Raw genomic sequence first — 20652 nt, 5'->3', positions numbered from 1 at the left:
ATTTATATAGACAATAGGAGGCAAGAGATAGCTTTACATTCTTTTTAAACTCATCCGATACTTTTTACTAATTACATACACATAACGAGAAGCCATATTTACTTTTATTCGTTATCTTCTTAAAAAATACGAATGCACGATGAATAGAATTAAATATAATTTATCGCTTAATGTTTGTAATAGTTGTTAGAAATTAAATAAAAGTCGAGTGAAAAAACATTTAATAGTTTATTTAGGAAGTTGATTAATGCGAGATATTTAATCAACGTGAGGATGTCTTGATTAGTAATTCTTCTACGTTGCTTCCTTACCGAATTTCCTCACGAACAATTTACTTGATCTAATCTTATCTGAGGAACTCCATGCAGAAGCAATGACCGGAATGGGCCTTATAACTGGAAAATACGATTAATCAAAAGGAATAATTATTGGTGATAACATCTCTCGGCCTTTTTTTTTTTTTTTTTTTTTTTGCCGATTGTTCTCTCGAGTTGCTCTTAACTGTGTTAATTTCAGAAAGACAATATCTAGAATAAATTAAACATGTGACCATTTCGTATAGGTAGCTCACACATAAACCGATGCAGCAAATCAATAGCAATTAGAGTATGTAAAGAGTGATGATTAATCGTGTGAATAAACAGTTTTAAGTCAAGCAATTTAATCGATCGTAAACAGTAGTCAAAATTAGCCTGGAGGATAGAAAATACACTAGACTGTCCCTTTTGACCTCAGTTATTACCGGTGACGGACACTTGGAAGGAATTCCATACTGGAAAATGATGATTTTCTTCTTTCCCCTTCGATCGTCTTAGATACTTTTAGCTTAAGGCATTCTCGTAAAAAGGAACTGTTAATTAGGAAAAATAACAAACCTGTGTGAAGGAAGTTCTTTGAGATTCTACACATTTTAAAAATAATACCTCGAGTAAATTTATTCTCACAAGAATATTTCTCCCGGACAATAGAATACTCTAACAGCAATTAAATTAACTTTTTCCGCATTCCCCCCACCCGAATCACGATATTAATACAGCGAAACTATTTTTTTTTCCTTTTATGTTCCATAATAAATAACATTTTTATGGTGAATGATCTAAGGACAAATTTATGAAGTTCAAATGATCTAAGATGTATAATAAATCCGGGTAATAAAAAGGATTCGTGCTGCCAATGAAAAGATATTCACCGTGCAGAATATTTGCATGAAATATTCCATTTTCATAATCTACACACAGAAAAAGTTCAAGGTTCCGAGAAAGATAATTATGTCAATTATAAGGGCAAAAGTGTCCGCAAATTTACCTGTGACCGTCACACTTGGTTAATTTCGATTGTCGATCTCCATTGGATTAAATTCTAATAGTTTTAATTTATTAAATGTTTAAACACGGATGCCACTTGGTAATATTGTAAATCGGATCGAGACTTTTTTAATTGTCAAAAGAGTATCTAAAATGGCACACACAGGATGTCGAACGTATAAAAGTTATAAGAAAAAGTTGTCTCGAGGGAGACAAGTTTCCAGTTTGACTTGTCTTTAACTGAATTAATTGCAACGATTACTTTGTATAATAATAATATAGATGACAGCAGCCGTGGGAAACCTTCCAGACGCTGGTCTCAAAAGGGAGGAGTTAATAATAATGATGTAATTCCTTTATTGATTTTCCTTAGACCCTCATTAATTATATAAAAGCGACTTTAGATATTTCTCATCATATAATGGCAACTAGTTTAATAAAATCAGCAAAACAACAATAGCTTTTGTAGGTTAAATTATGTAAAGAATAATGCTTACATCAATCCATTTCGCCCGCCATCTGTTGATACTTCCATTTACTAAGTTAAGTTTTTCGGGCTATTTCATATCGAAAGTTATAGCAAATATTAAATATTGTAAAATAACGACTAATTTTGTTATTTTAATTAATCACAATTAAAATATGAATTTAATTATCTAAAATACATATTCAAAAGTTTTAAATCGCAATACAAATCGACATGGTTTGAGGAAGAAATTGTTAACGCCACTAAGAGTAAATAGGGAAAACTAGCCCCTATTTAGGTGTTAAATATATACATAGATATAAACTTAATTATTTTAATTGCTTATCTAGTTTTACAATTGTTCTTAATTTTGTAATCCAATAAAATAATACATACATCTCATACGAGATATTAGACAAACATGCGACAATTTAAGGCTTAAAAACTAATAATTCCAAGTAGTTTCCTTTATTTCTAAAGATATAAAGCTATTAATGACGAGAAGTTTTATTTAGCAAAAAAGACAGGGCACCACTGAAAGTTATTCATAATAAGATTGATTAGAAATGAAATTCTAATTCCTGGATGTACTGTACATTCCAGTTTCTTGCAGAATAACACTTTTAGTGTAGTTACATTTTTCTGCGATATTATTAATGGAATTCGAACAATAATGTATTGATTATGTGGTATTTTAATTCATCCGACAGAAAATGCATTTCAATATTGAATGGAATGAAGTCGACTCATTTATGAATTAGACTGACAGGAATTTTGTCAAAAAATAATGAATAAATTCACCAGAAAAACAATTTGAAATGCAACATTTAAAAGAACAAAATCAAGAAAAAGAAAGTTACAAGTCTCGAATGCAGTCTCTATTTTCCAAAGTTGAATATTAATATTTTTATAAATAGAATAAAAACGGACCCTCTACGAAACGGAAAATAAATCTCAGAACCGAACAAATTTCTTTGTAAAATGCTATTAAAAAGCCGGAAACCTGTGTAACGCGAAAATGGAAAGTACTTTGGCGTAACATAACCGAGTAAAGCGGAATATTTCGGCATAAGAACGACTAAATTGTAACTAAGTAATGCTGTAACTAGCTAGATCGCAATCAACTTCTCGATTACCGGAGCTACAGTGTTTTCCCTCCTTTGTCAATTAAGATTGTAGCGTACATTGTGGCGGTGTGATAATACAACACTGTTTCTTCAAAACTCTCTAAAGAGATTAATAAAAACATAACCTTCTATAAAACAACCTGACAAAACGGAAAATTCTGACCGGGTACCGTTATCAGTCGCGTAACCAGATCTGAAGTAAACGGGCTCCGGTTGAATCACTATACATCAATAAATTTTCGATTTTAACTTTACAATTAAATTATTTTACCTATATTTAGCATTTTTATTAACTTTTTCATTACGAAGGCGGGCTCGCTAGGCTCCTCCCTGGTTACGCCAGTAACAGTCACATTCCATTCTAAAATGATATTATTGTATTGAATATTTGTGAGGTGTTATAGTATTTAAAGTTTTTTAGAGTTTAATTCATTGAAAGACGTATGTCGACCAAATATATTTTTCGTTTTTGTTTCTTTTCATTCCATTGACATTAAGAGGGTCTTTTCCATTCCACAGAGGAACGTCCTGGCGGTGAGAGACGGGGCCCGACATAACCGGCATAGACTGTCCATGAAAAATTTCTAGGATGGTGGCTCAGATTTGGGCTGATGTCTTAATCGCCTCAGCCATTTGACCGTCTGACCATATATATACCGGTATATATAAATGTAAATGTAATAGTTAATACATGACGGGTGGATTTTCGTGGCGATTGAGGCGTCAGTCTATCACTCGAGAATCTGGGTGATCGAAAAAACAGGAATTTTTCATAGGCGGTCTGTCCCGAATATGTCAAATCCCGTCATTCACACCTAACCGTCCGAACTGTGGTCCTGGACGAATCCAAATGAGCATGGAAAAAGTCTTCTTAGTACCCACAGGGTGAAAAGAATTAAAATTGAAAAGATCTTATAATACAAGATAACTTCTTTCTTTTGGTCAAATGACATTACTCCACAAGTGGCTGAGTGGATAAAACCACTTAACACTGGTCATAAGTTCGCTCCTCGCCAACGGGCTGGCCACAAGGAGTTTTCTGGGTTTTCTTCACGTTAGTAACAAATAGGGACCAGTTTATCATAAAAGACTTCCCGGGAGGCATTTCCCCCTCGGTAGATCGCCCACGTGTAGATGAATAAAACCTTTATGATCACCTTCGCAAAATGTTGCGAAAAAGTATTTTATACTGTTCTTCATGAAATTCACAACTTTTATGGTAAAATTTCAACAGAAACTACCGGAAAAGTAAATACTTGCATGTGTGTAATACAATGTGAATTTTGTTTTATTATTTTTACAAATCCAGAATAAAAAGTGAGCATCGTCAAAGAATGTGTTTATGCTAATCAATTATCACCAATAAAGATCATTTTCTTAAAAAATTAAATATTTGCTTTTGATGTAGTACGGGGTAATGACGAAAATCATTATGCGATAGCTAATTCCTTCGAAAAAGCAATTCATGTTTCATTGTTGTATCACGAATAAATAAAATGTTGCAACTGACACATATTGTATGGCATCTATATGTCAGAAATATTAAATTGAAAAGGAGAAGACGACTGTATTGCATTTATTTTTTTAAATTAAAATCTGACAATGATTTTCAGTCGTTTAGTTAGTGTTTTCATATGTCTTTTCTCCGGACATGTCGCTGAACGTTACATTTCTGCCGTGGCTTTTCATAAGTACTGTATAAGTACATATATAAAAAAAGATAAGAACAAAAAGCAATATTGTAAATGTTCGTAATGAAGAATAAATATTTATATCCTTTTTTTTTAAATCAAAACTTCCCTTAGGAATCCTCAGTTTTTTTATGATTTGGTTATGATAACACTAGTACAATTGTTGGACAGCAAACATTCTACTGTTCAATACAAGTTGGCTGATTTATTTTGCTTTATAGATTGGCAGTTTAGTAAGGTAACATCAGATGAACATGGTGCCATTATCATTTCAGTTAACACCACGGAAGCGTTCTTTTATGCAACGTATGTACTGTACTTCGTTACGCTATATTTCGATCACAGTGTGTTCTTACATTGAAATAACGGGAATCTTATAACAAGCTGTTCCGAAAATTCGTATTCTGGCGCAATGCTGCAACGAAATCGTTTTCACTGATCTCTGGAGGGAACAACAATAATAACAGTAAAACTTGAAAAGTTGTTTCTCACGTTTGCAAAACGTAAAAAACAAAATTCAATAAATAAGTAAATAATTCAGATTGAATAGAAAAAACTGCAATGTTCAATGTATACACTGAAAACAGTTTAGCGTATGCATAAATAAATAAATTTTGTCAAACACGAATTAAAAACATAAAAAACCAAAATAGAATTCGATAATTTGCAGTTGACTAAATATAGTGTGATTTTATAGTTAAACTCAAACTTTAAACTTTATATTCAAATCAAGTTATAATAATTACAGGTGAAGCATTATTATTATACAGCTTAAGTATCGTAATATCCAGAGAACTTTGGATTTTGTTGAAATACATTAATGATATTACTTATTCCATGTAAAATAGGGCCTATATCAATTTCAATATAGTGTATTTAACGACTGTTATTAGCCAAGGCATCTGAGTTATAATCAGCCAGCGTAAGTGCGAATATATACAATAAAAATTATTGAAAATTTATAATTTATAGAAATGTTACCCTAGGATCCAAGATGGCGACGGGGGAAATTTTCCCCTACGTTGGAGACTGCGACGGGGAAAAAATTTTTCCCTCGATTCAAGATGGCCGCGTTTCCGGCCGCCATCTTGAATTTCTCTGCAGACTCCGCGGACGTTAACCGAAATAACCAAAAAAAAAAAGAAAGAATTTTTTTACTCACTTTTCGATGGTGGTTGCCTACTTCTTCCTACTTTTTTTTCCTTTCCGATCCATTCTTTTTTCGGTTTTGCCAGCCTCGATACCTTCCTATTCCCTTGGTGCAGCTCTTTTCTTCCCTGTTATTTCGATTCGGATGCTCTTTTATTGGTCGATTGGCGTTTACCTCCGTTCGATTTATTACTACGGTACAATTCTAGGCCCGAATGACGCGGTTGGGACTTTAACAGAGCTGTAGAGCATACTGATAGGAATAAAAAAAGTCTAATGAACCATGGGTGTACGAGCGCGCCTTCGCGAGATATAGGCCCCCCAAAATGACTATATGTGAAGTTATCGATACGGGGAGGGAAACCTAACTCCAAAAAGTCGTCTTCCATTAACTTGTAGAAATCACGGGTGGTGCAACTCGACCAAAATTCGTCGATGAAACTCAAATCGGCAAAAACTACTCATTATCGAACAATTGGCAATAAACTAAACGCGGGGAGGTGGGGAGGAAAAAAATGAAATATCGTAACGAGAAAAAAAAACAGCAATTATTCCAATACGCAATTCGTCGCAACACTGCAGTAAACGATTCCAACGGGAAACTAGTCGATTTGCATAAAATTTCCCAGAAAGGAACAGAAATCACGTCGTAGATTATGCATTTGCATATTCGTTCGTAACACCCCTACGTATTTCCCGCCGATTTAACTCTCGCACTACGTTACGAAAAAGCTCCCTCTACCGTCGCAAATATACATTACCGTCTCCGTTTCGAGGTTACAGGAAACTCGGCCACGTCGAACGCATGGTAGAAACCGAAAGAAGGAAAAAAAATCCCCACGTCGTCGACGTCTCGACTGTAGGGAAGAAATTTTTTTACCCGTCGCAGTCTCCAACGTAGGGGAAAATTTCCCCCGTCGCCATCTTGGATCCTAAGGTAACATTAACCGAAAATACATTAAAAAAAAACATTCTTATTGTTAAATTAGGATATCTCAAAGTGTGGGGCGCACAGCTGTTCGAGAATCCAGGAAATAAGAACTTTTAAGCCGGGTACACACATACCGGTATACCTGACAGGTACTGTACACCTGAACCTTACTTGCCTTGCCTGGTATACCTGAACGTGTGAATGAAAAAAGAAGACTGAGTCCTGTCATTCAAACGTTCAGGTAGTGTGTAACCGGCTTTACTGTATATTTATCCTCTTTTTGAGACGGTCGAGGAAGTTAAGTCGTCGGTCTACCGCTCAGAGAGACCCGGAATAGAGTTGCCAATTCTCCCGGATTCGCCAGAAATTGGCAAAACTTTTCAAATTCTCCGACTTCAAAAGAGAATTTAAAAATAATTTTAAATTCTCTTTTGGGTATATATTAAAACACTAAAGAATTGGCAACAGAATTTCCATATTGCCGAGAGTGAAAATTTTCAAATCTCCCGGAATTTTTTACTCCTAGAATTTTTACTCTTTAGCTGTTGGCAAGCTTAACTCGTATCGAATCTGGGGTAATCTATCACAGATATGTTGAGCCCCATTGTTGGCCTGAAAGAGGCTTTCTTATTGCTGGCAGGGAGGAAAGGGTAATAATAAGAAACACGAATATCTGCAGAAAACATCTGTAAAGGAAAGAATAAATTGCTTTACTACAGCATTGGATTAGACTGATGATATAAGGTAATGCTCCGCAACCTTTCCTCACCTAGGTTCTTCTCCGAATTCCGTGCTGCACCACAAGTATACAAAAACTATAGGAGTTACAAGGTACACACACACAAAAACTGATTTACCGTTCTATTTTTCTTCTGATAATATAAAAATATTTGAAATTAGTCTATAATCCATTTTCTTATTTCTCAACAACCTGGGAATCACCCGGACAAAGTATCACGCAGTCTTAGAACGAAAAGCACATGATCGGGGTCTCGACTCCGTGATCGTAAGTGTACGCGGCAGAGACATCATATACTTGTCTCTTCACAAAAATTGAGATGGCGATTGTGACACGTGTACGTATTCTGTGAAATATGACTGCAAAGGTAAAAATTTGAAATGCCTGTTAGAAATTTCATCTGTTACAAACGTCAATGGCAATAAATATGTAATAGGCAAATCATTGTCCCTTTTGAACCAACATGTAATTACCATATTTACGTGCTTACCATAAACTCTGCTTATCCTCCTCTTGGAGGCATTGTGCCACTGGTTGCAGAGCTGTTATAAGGCAACGCGAGCTACTAAGATCTCTCCGAGATCTTTTATGGGAAAATTCTCTCTAAGTGTTAGACAGGTAAAGAAAACCCGGAGGCCTCCAGGAGGCTAGCCCGTTGGCGAGGGGAGAATGTTCAGTGGTTTTATTCACTCAGCTCCTGTTAGAATCATCTCTTTTAAGAACACGCGTGTTTCATACGATACACGTATCGCTAAATGTAAATAAAGAAAACTAAATACAAGATGCGTTAAAATTCCGGGAGTGGCTCAAAAAAGCTTAAAATGTGTTAGAATATAAAGTAATTTATTTAATATTTTTCAAAATAATCACCCCGAGCTTCAAATGACTAACGAATTCTTCAATTCAGAAAACATTAAGAGAAATCAGCTTTAAGAATCGAAAATTCAGCATTTTGTTGCATTATTGGATAATATATTTAAAAAACGCTTAAATATCTACACATTTTCCCAATAAAATATAAAAGTGACAACTTCGTGGATGATAATCTTTAAATTTTTTGTAATATTAGTTACTTTCGAAAATTTTCACGGTGCGTGATTCTTCTTCCGTTTTGAAATGTTTTGTGCTAGTTTTATCGTAAGCTGTCATCTAAAAATAGTATTTTGATGGATTACTTCTGTTCAAAAAATTACGAGATAGTGTAAGATACAGAATTTGTATGTTCTTAACTATATACTGTGTATTATTCGTACGCATGACGAAGATACCTGATGACAGATTTCGCGTAATCAGCGGATACAGCTTGCCTCAGATCACCCAAGCTCGTGATTATAATGACTTAACCGAGTATTTTTTAACTTCGATAAGGAATAAAAATCGATTATTAATACATTTTTAATATCTTTTCCCGGTAAGCAGACATTAACTATTTCTAATTTTATTTAATATACAATAAATCAATTAGTGCTTCTCGTTAAAAAATCCTTTCACGGTATGAGGTTAAGTAGGTTTTGTATGGTAAATAACGGATCGTGTATACCAGTTTTTTTGTTCCGTTTAGTCCTTCTGTATTATCGATATTGAATCAGACCAATTAATCGATGTGGCGATTACAAGATTATCAATTAATCAAAAACTGCAGCAACGAGTTGTTCAACTTTCCCGGCATTTAAAATTTTAGTGACGCCATCTGTCATATTTTAAAAACTTTTCATATTTTTATTATAAAATGGCAAAACGCTTAATTTTGAGGATAGGAATGAAGTTGATCAAAAATTGTAAATGCTAAAAACGAGTTAAATCGTCAAATCCGACCCTACTCGAGATGCGTTCCTCTTCTGTTTCCTCACCCCAAGACCTTTACTCACCAAAATTTTATAGCATCGATTAGGGTTTCTCATTTCCTGGTCTTTTGCTTGTCCCGGGATTTCGGGAAAAAAGTGAACTGTTTCCCGGGATATAATTAATTATTTTTCATTTTTAAGAAACTTAATACATCCTGCAACCTCCAAAATATTATTAATAATGCTGTGTAAAATATGTATAAAAATTACCTTTGAATTACGTAGAAATGTTCACAAATAGAAAAAATTTATTAAAGTTTGCTGGAAACTGCCTACGACGACAACGACGACAACAACAACAACAAAATGCTTTGAATTGACTTGAAAATTTAAAAAAAAATAAACTTGGATCAAACTTCTAACTCAAAAAAGTACTTTTTGTTTTTAAATGAAACATAAAAATTTACAATAATATTTTGTATTATAAGATTTTACAAAGCAAAGATGGTCAATACTCCAATCACTCGATCTGGTTCTTATTTAGCTAATTAAAACTCCTGCTACCAAGAATGCCCTTTCCGATTCATGTGGGTGGAATCGTCTTTAATGCATTTAAGAGAAGACAGTTGTTGCCTGGAAAATTTCTAGTTCATTCTTCTTTTGCTCTCTAGTATTTTTGATTTGTCTACCTCGGCTGCTTTAATAGAAACATCAAGCTTATAGCCCAACAATACGGCAGTTTGTTTGGCTTTAATAATCAGGTTTATGAAGAAAAACTTCATACTCGTTTGTATCTTTGCCCAATTTGCACAACCTGGCGTTACAGCTATGCAGTTATTGAAGCTACTGGGCGTGGTTAAAAATTAAGACAGCATTAGCGCAATTATTCAAAATATTACAAGTTCAGACAAGTAAAGAATTTTCAGAGTCCTGCCACAAATAAGCTACGTATTGATTGTTGACCATTTGTGACATGCCATAACGAGCAAAAATTTGAAAAACTAATAAATAGGTTTAAAATTAATGAATACAAACGTTTTCTGACAGTTTATGAGTTAATTATACTTTCTATTTGCAAAATTTCCCCAACCTTAACACAAAATAAGAAAAAGTGAACTTTTAAGAAATTTGCGGGATTCCCCGGATTAAACAAACAACTGGGATCCCGTTTGAGAAACTTTAGCATCGATTACCCAATACACAATTTAATAGCAATCGATCCCCCACTTAAAGAAAAAGCAACGTCAAGCTTGCAATAATTGTAAAAACATGTATGCAAGGAACTTTTATACTGCATATGTATAAATTGTAATAGCAGTAGTTTTTTCGTTTTGTTTTTTGCAGCTTAACATAAATAAAATTCACACACTATTCAAGTTAGTATTTATAAACACACCCGGTAACAAAAAGAATAAAATTGCAATCAAATATGTCTTTTAAATTACAATTATTGAAAAAAAAGCTACATTGAGCTGTTAATTGAACGTGACGCATATAGATGCACCCAGGTCATGCGGCGGTAGCGCACACGGCTGTGGGTGCATTTGTGTGCTTCAAACACGAAGCGTCGTGATACGTCATAATCGTAGTTCGATTTCAAAAAGAACATAATCGATCTCGGCGATTAATCCGATTATTTTAATCACGATTTATCAATTGTCATCACTAACTCTTGGTAGTATGGTTAAAATGCACTTGATATGTATCCAACTTTCATTCATATAATATGACAGGTACTGTACATTCACCATTTTTATAATTTATAAAATTACATTTCAAGACAATTTTACTTTTATTTTCAGTCAATTTATAACAATCAATTTCTTATTTTTATAATATACCATATTTTAAATAACTCACAAGATTTGAATCTGTAATACTGCTGGATATAGGATATAGATATACACAAAATGCTGAATTATACACAGATACTTTTAATGTCAAATGATATAATTTATGCATATTCCATTTTTCTGAATATAAAGATAGGATAATGAATGTATTGTTAGTTTGTCTGTTCTTTATACATTTGAAAAAGATATAAGCAAATGCAACCAAACTTTCTAAAAATCATCATCTTGTCCAGAAGGTTAGAGACTACTATATGCCCAAAAAAACTGGTTATCAATCATGGTCTATGTATCTGTCCAATGAAATTGTGGTATTCTGTAATATTAGGGCACTACTGAATATCACACTGAGTAAATACAGGACATGAAACTAGAGGTTATCAATAGTTAATTTACATTTTTAATTCTAATTCAAGGATCAAACTTCCAAACTGATACCTAGCTTTTATAATGTTACATGATCAATCTGCTTTTTGAATCATTAGTACTTTTCCATCGAGAGTGGGCAATTGAGCAAAATGGCTGGCAGATAAATCAATCTGTGAATGAACTCTCATATTAATTTCAGCTCCAGTTGCACACATTCTCTAGAGTGTGAAGTTTTCAAGTAAATTTCAAGTTCATTAGCTTTTATTCCCTTTGGAATGAGGGAAAGTATTGGATGAAATTGTATTGCCAAAAACTGAAAAATTATATATATAATAACTATTTTTGAACATAAATTGTCTTTTTAAAAACTTTCAACAATGTCAAAAGTCAATGTCAAAAGTCAATATCAAATTTCCTGAAGCAATGTCAGGTATCTCTGTTAACTATTTTATATAATTAAGATCTGGTTAGCAGTAATCAATGAAAATAATCTTGCATATTAAAAAAATATGCAAGTTATTTTATGCATTAAACCTACTTAACACAAAAGCTTGGTTTTTACCAATTACGTGTATATGTATATTTCAATATAATTTATTTATCAGTACCGTAATTATATTTAACTTATTGTAAGTTAAACTTACAATAAGCTAAATATAATTTATTTTAAGTATTTAAAACTATTATTAAAAAAATTAAATGAAAAACACTTGTAATTGTTCAACATTATCATTTATTTGATAAACTTTACCTGTGCAATGAACACTACTATACATTGTTAAATCAACAAAATCAATATATATAAACCATGAGATTATGGTAAATCACATAATCACAGCTTTAAAATATTTGAACTCCATATCACACTAAAATTGATCTTGATTTTGGCCATGATATGAAGTTAAATCTTTATGAACATGTCTGATCAAGTGTCTGATATTCATAGCAATATTTTCATTAAACAGCAAAGAGATCAAAAACTGTATAGTGGGACATAATCTAAAATAATTTTACAAATATATAAATAAAGTAACTATTGACTAGTTAAATATTAACAGTATTTTTTACAAAAACTTATTAATTTATTATATAGCAACACTTATAAAACAGAATTTTTTAAAATACAATTTAATTTTTTTTAGTTTTGCTTCATTGCATAGAAATTGATGAGTCTGAGCACTATGTTTCAACATAAGTTTTCCAGAGAGCAAATATTACACAAATTTTAAGCTAATATAATCAGAACAATAATTATTTAACAGATTATGCTAACAGCCAAAAATTGTTGCTTCAAAACATTTGTGTAAAAAATTATATTTATATATATATGTATGTATGTATGTGTGTGTGTGTGTGTATGTGTGTGTGTGTGTATGTGTGTGTGTGTGTATGTGTGTTTATATATATTTGTTTGTGTACAATATATATATATCTCTTTATCTCTTTCCAAAACAAGTACTGAGTCAATCCACTTCACTTTTAAATGTCCAACATATGTCTTCAATGAAATTCAGATTTTCTTTAGTATTTAATCTTCTATCACCAATTCTGTAAATCACTATATTCCATTATACACATTTTTTAAATGTACCAGGAAATATCAATAAAATCAATTTAGATTTGCTGCCTGCCAATCAGTTTCATGTTATGAACATATATATTTAGAGGCAGCTTTCTAGTATAACTGAGAGAATAGTTGATTCTTTATGCTGCTAAAAATAGTTAATTTTTTAATGATGTACTGCATGACATGAAGTATATTTACACGATGAAATAGTTGCTATAATTGTGTACCCTGAACATAAAATCCTGTAAACATTGAACTTGAAGCTGGCAGTGAATCAGCCGACACTTTCATATCACCAGGTGACCTTTTCCCAAATCTCTGACCTTGATGAGATGGTCTCATTGGCACATGTAACAAGCTTCTACTAATCCCTCCATGTTGTGAAGCTATTAATAAAATCATTTAAATGTAATTATTATATTTTACTAAAAAATACAAAACTACACTATATACCTGAAGTGGATGGTGAAGAACCTTGTAATGTGTAACCATACGCTGCAAAAGCTGCAGATTTTCCAGCTTGTGCAGCTGCTAATTCGGCAGCTGCAGTTGCCAATGTGTTTCCTCTACCTCGGCTTCCACGACGTCCAGAACCGCGAGGTCTTCCACGACTTCTACCACTCCCACGTTTTTTAGCATTTAAATTATTCACTTGCCCAATTACATTTTCAGATCCTATAATTTTAAATTCTTATGACTTATAATTTGACTGATTATATTTTAGTTTATTTTACATACCTGATTGTAACCCTGGCTGATTTGTTAATGCTGGTACTGGTGTAGCTGCTGGACTACCATCATCTACCACAAGAGGCCCTTCACTACTCGTATCATCTTGAGCAATAATAAAACTACTCACCGAATGCTACAAGTAAACGTTGAATAATAAATTATTAAAATTATAATGTTTAAATTTAAGTGTCCTTATTCTATAACTGAGAGAGAGAAATCCAACAAAGAAATCACCAATACATCTTTTAACACCAAGTATAATTCTACTGATTATATGAAAACCAATTATTATAGTTTATTCAGATGTATATTTTCTTATCTTTTTTAATGTAACAAAGATGTAATGAGATAAAGTTTTGTTATGGCTATATACAGTAATAGCATGTAATGTATAACCTACATGTAATTCTAATTAATTTTTTCATTACAAAAGTTAAGAAATACTTGTTTTCTCAGAAAATTCAACTATAAATCTTTTTAATAAACTAATTTCCATTAAGCTATATTTTTATACAGCAAGACCCCACTTAATGCTGTCTCGATTAATGCTGATTTGATATAATGCGGTCTGCTCAAAACCTAAAAAACGCTCAAAATTTACACCGATTCAAATTAACGTGGCATTTCATTGATTCATATATAATACAATTATTCCCAAACAAGAACCAATCGGCAAAAGGTGCCAATTTGTCATAGCATCTTACATTCCTTAAATCTATGTTTGTTTTGTGCAATTTTGGAAAAAATATAACATCATGGATGCCATAGGAAAAATTGACTTTGCTTGGCAAGAATTAACTGATAAATGCATGAACAAAGTATGGAAGAAGTTATGGCTGAAAGTATCCAAGAATTCTCAATGAGAAGAGCCTATCGTTGTATCATGTATCAATTAGGTTGACAATTGGTTAACCTAATTGATACAGCAAGATATTGGGGAGTTACTGCAGGTTTCTGGTGTGAACCTTACCAACAACCACCTTCAAAAACTGGCAAAACAAAAAATTCATGTAGAACTGGAAAATTGTGACTCTGAAAACAAAGAACCCAAAGAATTTCTCTACAGATTTCCTTAGTAAAAGTTTGGTAACGATAATTGAAATTGTTGATCAAACTGTAAGGAATGATCCAGATTTTGAAAGGAGTGCAAAAGCAAAATGAGGCAACTTCTCGCACAATCCCTGGGAAGGATAAATCAACACACTAAAAACCTTTTTTATATCCCAGGATGAATAGCTTTAGATAAAAACTAATGTTTTCAACCAAAACTTGGTCTTCATCAGGCTATTGACCAGTATAAAATTTGAAACTGGAATTCAAACGTGTTTAAAATTATTTTAAATTCCAAATTATTTAAAAATTGGAAACTAATTTTCACTGTATATGCTACTGAAGTGATAAAAATATTGTTACATCCCCACAAATAAATAATACAATGTATTTGCTGGTGTAAAACCTTAGCAACATGCTAGTGTTGCTTACACTTTTTCTCATAGCACCACCTCCATGCATATGAAATATTGGCGGCATCTTTTGCATTAATACAATTGCTGGCCAGGCCGGCTTTGTATATTTCCAACGCTTCAAGGTTGCGAAGGTGTTGAACCTGATCTGACATTTTTACCAATTTGGCCCTATGAAGATCGGCTTGTATTTCGGGGTCTGTGGCATAGGCAGCTAGGACGGTGGTATGCCTTTGGTTGGCGATATCATACCAGTGTTCCTGTATTCTTTTGCTTAGTGAGCACTTCATGGATCCGACATATACTAGATCTTGCTGAAATCTGTGGTCTCTCAGAGGAACCATATAGACACCCGGTGTTTGACTTTCCTCTGTCCTGTCTTTTTCATTGCATAACAGCCCATATATTGTGTTAGATCTCTTATATGTGATCTTTGTGCCTTTATGGTTAGCAATTTCTTTATAAATGGAACTTAGGTGTTGGTTGTATTGCACCACTGTGTGTGATTGGTTGCTACTATGATTATAGGTGTGTGCTATGTGTGTGGCGTGCCGTTAGTAGGTTGGTGTACCTGCGCAATAAATTATATATCATGCTTCGACCATACCAGGCCATGAGGCATTTTGGATGCGATCTTGTGCTACTGACATTTGCTTAAGAAAAGGAAAAAAAAAAGCGACATATGAAACCACACGACTTTATTGCAAAAAACAAGAATTTCAGAAAAGTCAGGACCATTATCACGAAATATGAACTTTACATTTTTGTGTGCATATGTTTGTGTTATTTAACATATATTATTATACAAATTAATATAAAAATAACTTAAGTTATAGTAAAATTTGTTTATTTGTGGCCATGTGTTCCTGTTTCTCTATTTACTCCATGTTAAAATGACCTCATTTAATGCTGTTTTGCTTAGCACTTTGTCGTCTAGGAATGCATCCCCCACGTTAAGGGGGTCTTACTGTATATACCAGGGGTGGACAAGCAAAAGTTCAGTGGGAGCCAAAATGTAGGTTTTGCAAAATGCATGGGAGCCACAGTTCTGTACTGTTGTGGCAGATAGTATGGTAAGGCACGCGATTTTATTATATAATATAAAACAAATATTGAATTTTTTTAATAAACATATTTTCACAAAATTATAAAAATAATAATAAAAAACAGAAATTAACACTTTCAGCAAGAGCCGCATGTAACTCAAAAAGAGCCGCATTTGCCCATGCCTGGTATATACTTATTTAATCATTTGTTATTATATTAAGTCATATTAAAAACTAATTCAGCTAATTCCATAATACAGTAAAACCTACAGTATCTGATTAAATTATCCTAAAATATTCTGTTCATATGCAAATAGTTAAAAACTAACCTCACTAAAAGGACTTGGAGGCACTGAATCAAAACCTTGAACAGAATCAACTTCATGTCCAATTGAAAGAGAAGCAGCAGCTATTGTTACATTTTCTTCTGCCTTTTTTCTTTTATTACATCCCTTTTTTTCTAATTTTTCTCGTTTTCTTTTTCTTTCCCAACTATTACCATCTTCTTGTTGCCTGCGTTCTTCCTGTTTTTGCTGAACTACAAATATAAATATTTGTAAAAATTAAATTTATATAATCATTAAAATTAATTAAGCAGATAAATATAAATCATACACTTTCTTTCCAATTCATCATCATCTAATAATAGACACACTACTTCTTTATGCTTGAGAGTATCTGGTTTGAAATTTCCACCACTAATAACCATACGCTGTATCTGTTTAAATATAAAATAAATTACAAATTAAATATATGTTTATTTCTAAATATCAAGTCATTGATTATTGTATCAATTTTATGACAAGGATAAAAAATTTAAAATAATTGAAAAATTTTAAATAAGTATAAAATCATTAAATCATATATTTGTTAAATTACTGTGACAATTATATAGCACAAAATAGATGTGTGATTACACCATTATTGAAACAGGTAGCACATAGTACATGCCTGCATAAAGTATATTAATGTTTTGCCCCTGTACATCATACTTTTCTTGTTAGCAATAGAGTTGTGCTGCTTATGTATCTAACTCCATTCAGGAAAAAATTTTTGAATTGAAATAATGTGACTTGTACAAATCAGAAATTTGTATATAATTAATCTGGTCATCTTTCTCTTACGATTTCCACATCTGATCTCGACTTTCATGTAGCTAACTCAGTTCTCGAGAATAAGGAAGGACAGAGACAGATGGACAATAGTGGGAATGTATAGGCCTACAATTTTTTCAAATTGCAGTCCAATAAGTATCCTTCAGTAACCAAGTGAATAAAACTACCAAATACCAGTAGTCAGCTGTAGGTTCACACACAGCCAACAGACTGGCCAAGTGACATTTATCTGTGTTTTCTTCGCATTAGTAACACTTAAATTGCAGCCAGCTTTACATAAAAGTCTTTTCAGGGTGCATCCTCCTTGGCAGATTGTCATGTCACACATTTCTGTAACTAAATAAACCAAACAATTTTAATAATTTTTTCTATAAATGCAATATTTATGAAGACATGCTTAACTACCACAAAACCTGGACATCCCACCCCCTCCCCTGAATTCATCTCCCCTTAGTAACTCATAAACCCATTGCCCCCAAACTTCTTTTGCTGATACTGCTTAAGATGTTCTAATGTTCAGCCAAATTAGTGTACATGCGACAATTTTAAGTCACAAAGTACAGATCAAAGTCTTTTTCTGTGCCAATGTTTATTTTTCCTATTTATTATCATAGCAACATTGCTTCATTCAAAATTTCTTGTAGTTGTAGTCTGTGTAATGTGCACATTATTCATATGTTGAGTTTTACTGTCAAATCTGCTTCCAATATGCTTATGCCACAACTTTCAAAAGTTTCCTTTACCTAGATGTTTTTGCTGAGCTTTACTTTTTCAACCTGGTTTCACCAGTTTTTTACAGGATTACATAAAAGCAATTATTCTTGCATTTTTACAAGATTTTTATTTATTTATTTAAACAATCTTATATCAAGTCTTTCGGATGTTAAAGTTAGCAACTTCCATAGTCCCTTCTACCTATCGAACCCACTGGTAGGAAGGCATTCAGATAGATATTGCATAATATGAAGTTACCAGCCTGCACAAAATATGTTTTAAGTGGTTTTCGAAGGTCCGAGTTTAAATATTTGGTCCATTTTTCATGATATTTTATTCATTTACAGCTAAATATCAAATGGTGATCTGCTAACGAAACAGTTTGTTAGTGCTAACATTAGAAAAAAATACAATATTTAAAATTTTTTAAGATATTGTATTTTCAATTTGTGTCTACTTGACCAATAAAATTGTCCCATTTCGTACCATCTGAATATTGCAATAGACATGACAATGGTAGGGTAAAAGAACCAAACTCTTCATATGGTTTTTGTTTTAATGTTTGTTATATCATGATATTTGATTTATATAACTACAAATGTTATCTAACGTAATGGTTTATCACACATGGTTTATCTAATACATTTAAAAAAATTTTCTTCCTTTAATGTACACAATTTAAAGAATTTTTAAATGTAATAAATATACAAAAAATATAAGTATGACTTTTTTTACAAAGATAAAACCTTACTCTATACCAGTGGTTCTCAACCTGTTTTTTACCCATGGACTCCTTTTCCTCTTATTTTTTTTGTGGACCCCCATAGACATTGCACAGAAAAAAATCCTTATATTTATCACTAATAAAAAAAAGAAAGAAATTGTATAAAAAAAAAAAAAGAAATAGTAAATATACATATATACAGGGTGTTCGGAAATTCCCGTTACAAACTTCTAGGACTTGTAGAGGGGAGTGAGTACATAATATTTTGATTAGGAATCCATGTCTGAAAACGTACTGTTCCTGTTCTATGACGATTTCAATTCAGATGTTTAGCTCTTCCACTTCTACTTGAGGAATTTGAATTAGCCGTGACGCAGTGCAATTGCTAGGAAATTTAATTATTCTACACGTCATCCTGTCTACCCTATTGCATACCAGGACAAGCAACTCTGAGACTTTTCTCTTTCCCTCAGCAGAAGTGGAAGAGTCGAACATCTGAATTCAAACCGTCTTAGAACGGAAACGATATGTTTCCGGACATGGGTTCCTAATCAAAATATTATGTACTCACTCCCCTCTACAAGTCCTAGGCAATTTTTCGAAGAAAAAAAGTGCGTCTTATAGTCCGTAAAATACGGTATATGTCATATACGTATTCAATATTTTAAATAATTTATATTTTAACCCTTATGTAAGAAATGAGTAATAAAGAAGTTGACAATATATATACTGTAGAAATTTAATTCTCAGTAAAACAATTGTTCTGAAGTAGAATTACCCTATAGACCACTAAAATATCACCGTGAACCCCCAATTTGGTATTTTTTTTCTGTGGACCCCCCCAGTAATGTTACATAGACCCCGGTTGAGAGCCACTGCTCTATACCCTGAAAAGAGCACCAGGCATTTACCCAAATACTTTTATAGTTAGTATTTTTAATATTTAACTTACATTAATATTTATATGTATAAATAAAATTAATTTTTTACAAATATTTAATAAGAAGAAAAAGGGGGAGCAATAAAATTCTACATCTACATATCTTTATTCTACAGCATTTGCACCTCAATTTCACCCTTCTAGAAAAGTTAGTCCAACTAAAGAGCCCCTTGTACTAGTTAGTATTTCAGCCCCTTGTTCAGAAAAGAAAAATATATACTTTGATCAATTAGTCTGGCTCATTCAGAAAAATAGAGTACTTATTTAAGCAGAAATAATAAAAGAATGAATTAAAATATTCAAATTTAATTGGGTCAAAATAATTTAACTACTAAACACAAATACTACAAAGAAAACTATTGATATATATTTAATAAATTAAATTGTTGCATTTTGTATTTAAAATAAATGAATTATAACAAAATACAAAAACATTTTAAAAAATTAATAAATATAAAATAAATTTTTTCATTTAAATAAAAAAACTAAATTAAATTTAAAATGCTGGAGTTGGAGTTGACACATTTTCCCGACTCTGACTCCTCTGGCCAGAAATTCCTCCCGACTACAACTCCACAGCCCTGGTGCCAATGACAGTCTAACAGTATGGTAGTTCTATGTCAAATGCTAGTCTTAGTCTTATTGGTTAATAAACAAACTAAAAGTTATAAACAATAAACTTTCTCAAATAAATACTTCTGATATGCAAATTTTTCAGTCTAACATAAATAAAAGACATTTAATTAACTAGACAAAAAACTTCTGAAGTGTTCAACCTATATAAAGTATGCAATAAAAAATGCAAAACTTTTGTACAGATTGGTAATTAAACATACTTTCCAAATAAAATCAAAACAGGCTCAATAAATGTGATAAAAAGCTAGATAATTACTTCAAATTACAAGTAAGCTAGAAAAAAGTCCAGATATTTTATAAAATAA

The 20652-nt window shown here is 32.3% G+C and overlaps 1 protein-coding gene across 1 annotated transcript in view; it reads right to left on the bottom strand.

Annotated features, from left to right (window-relative positions):
- Positions 1–12120: 12120 nt before the first annotated feature.
- Ino80 (chromatin-remodeling ATPase INO80) overlaps positions 12121–20652 on the bottom strand; it is a 116205-nt gene continuing 107673 nt past the window's right edge. Inside the window, exons 33-37 of the mRNA XM_067263841.1 lie at positions 16834–16936; positions 16548–16756; positions 13716–13842; positions 13431–13652; positions 12121–13363 (exon numbers count right to left, since the gene is read on the bottom strand). Of these exons, the coding sequence (XP_067119942.1) occupies positions 13191–13363; positions 13431–13652; positions 13716–13842; positions 16548–16756; positions 16834–16936 (834 nt within the window). The 3' untranslated portion in view covers positions 12121–13190. The remainder of the gene's footprint in view (positions 13364–13430; positions 13653–13715; positions 13843–16547; positions 16757–16833; positions 16937–20652) is intronic.

The sequence above is a fragment of the Centruroides vittatus genome, unplaced genomic scaffold (assembly GCF_030686945.1).
Source record: "Centruroides vittatus isolate TY-2023 unplaced genomic scaffold, ASM3068694v2 contig_18, whole genome shotgun sequence".
Classification (NCBI taxonomy): domain Eukaryota; kingdom Metazoa; phylum Arthropoda; class Arachnida; order Scorpiones; family Buthidae; genus Centruroides; species Centruroides vittatus.
The sequence above is the reverse complement of the archived record's forward strand: the minus strand, read 5'-3'. Positions and strand labels throughout refer to the sequence as shown.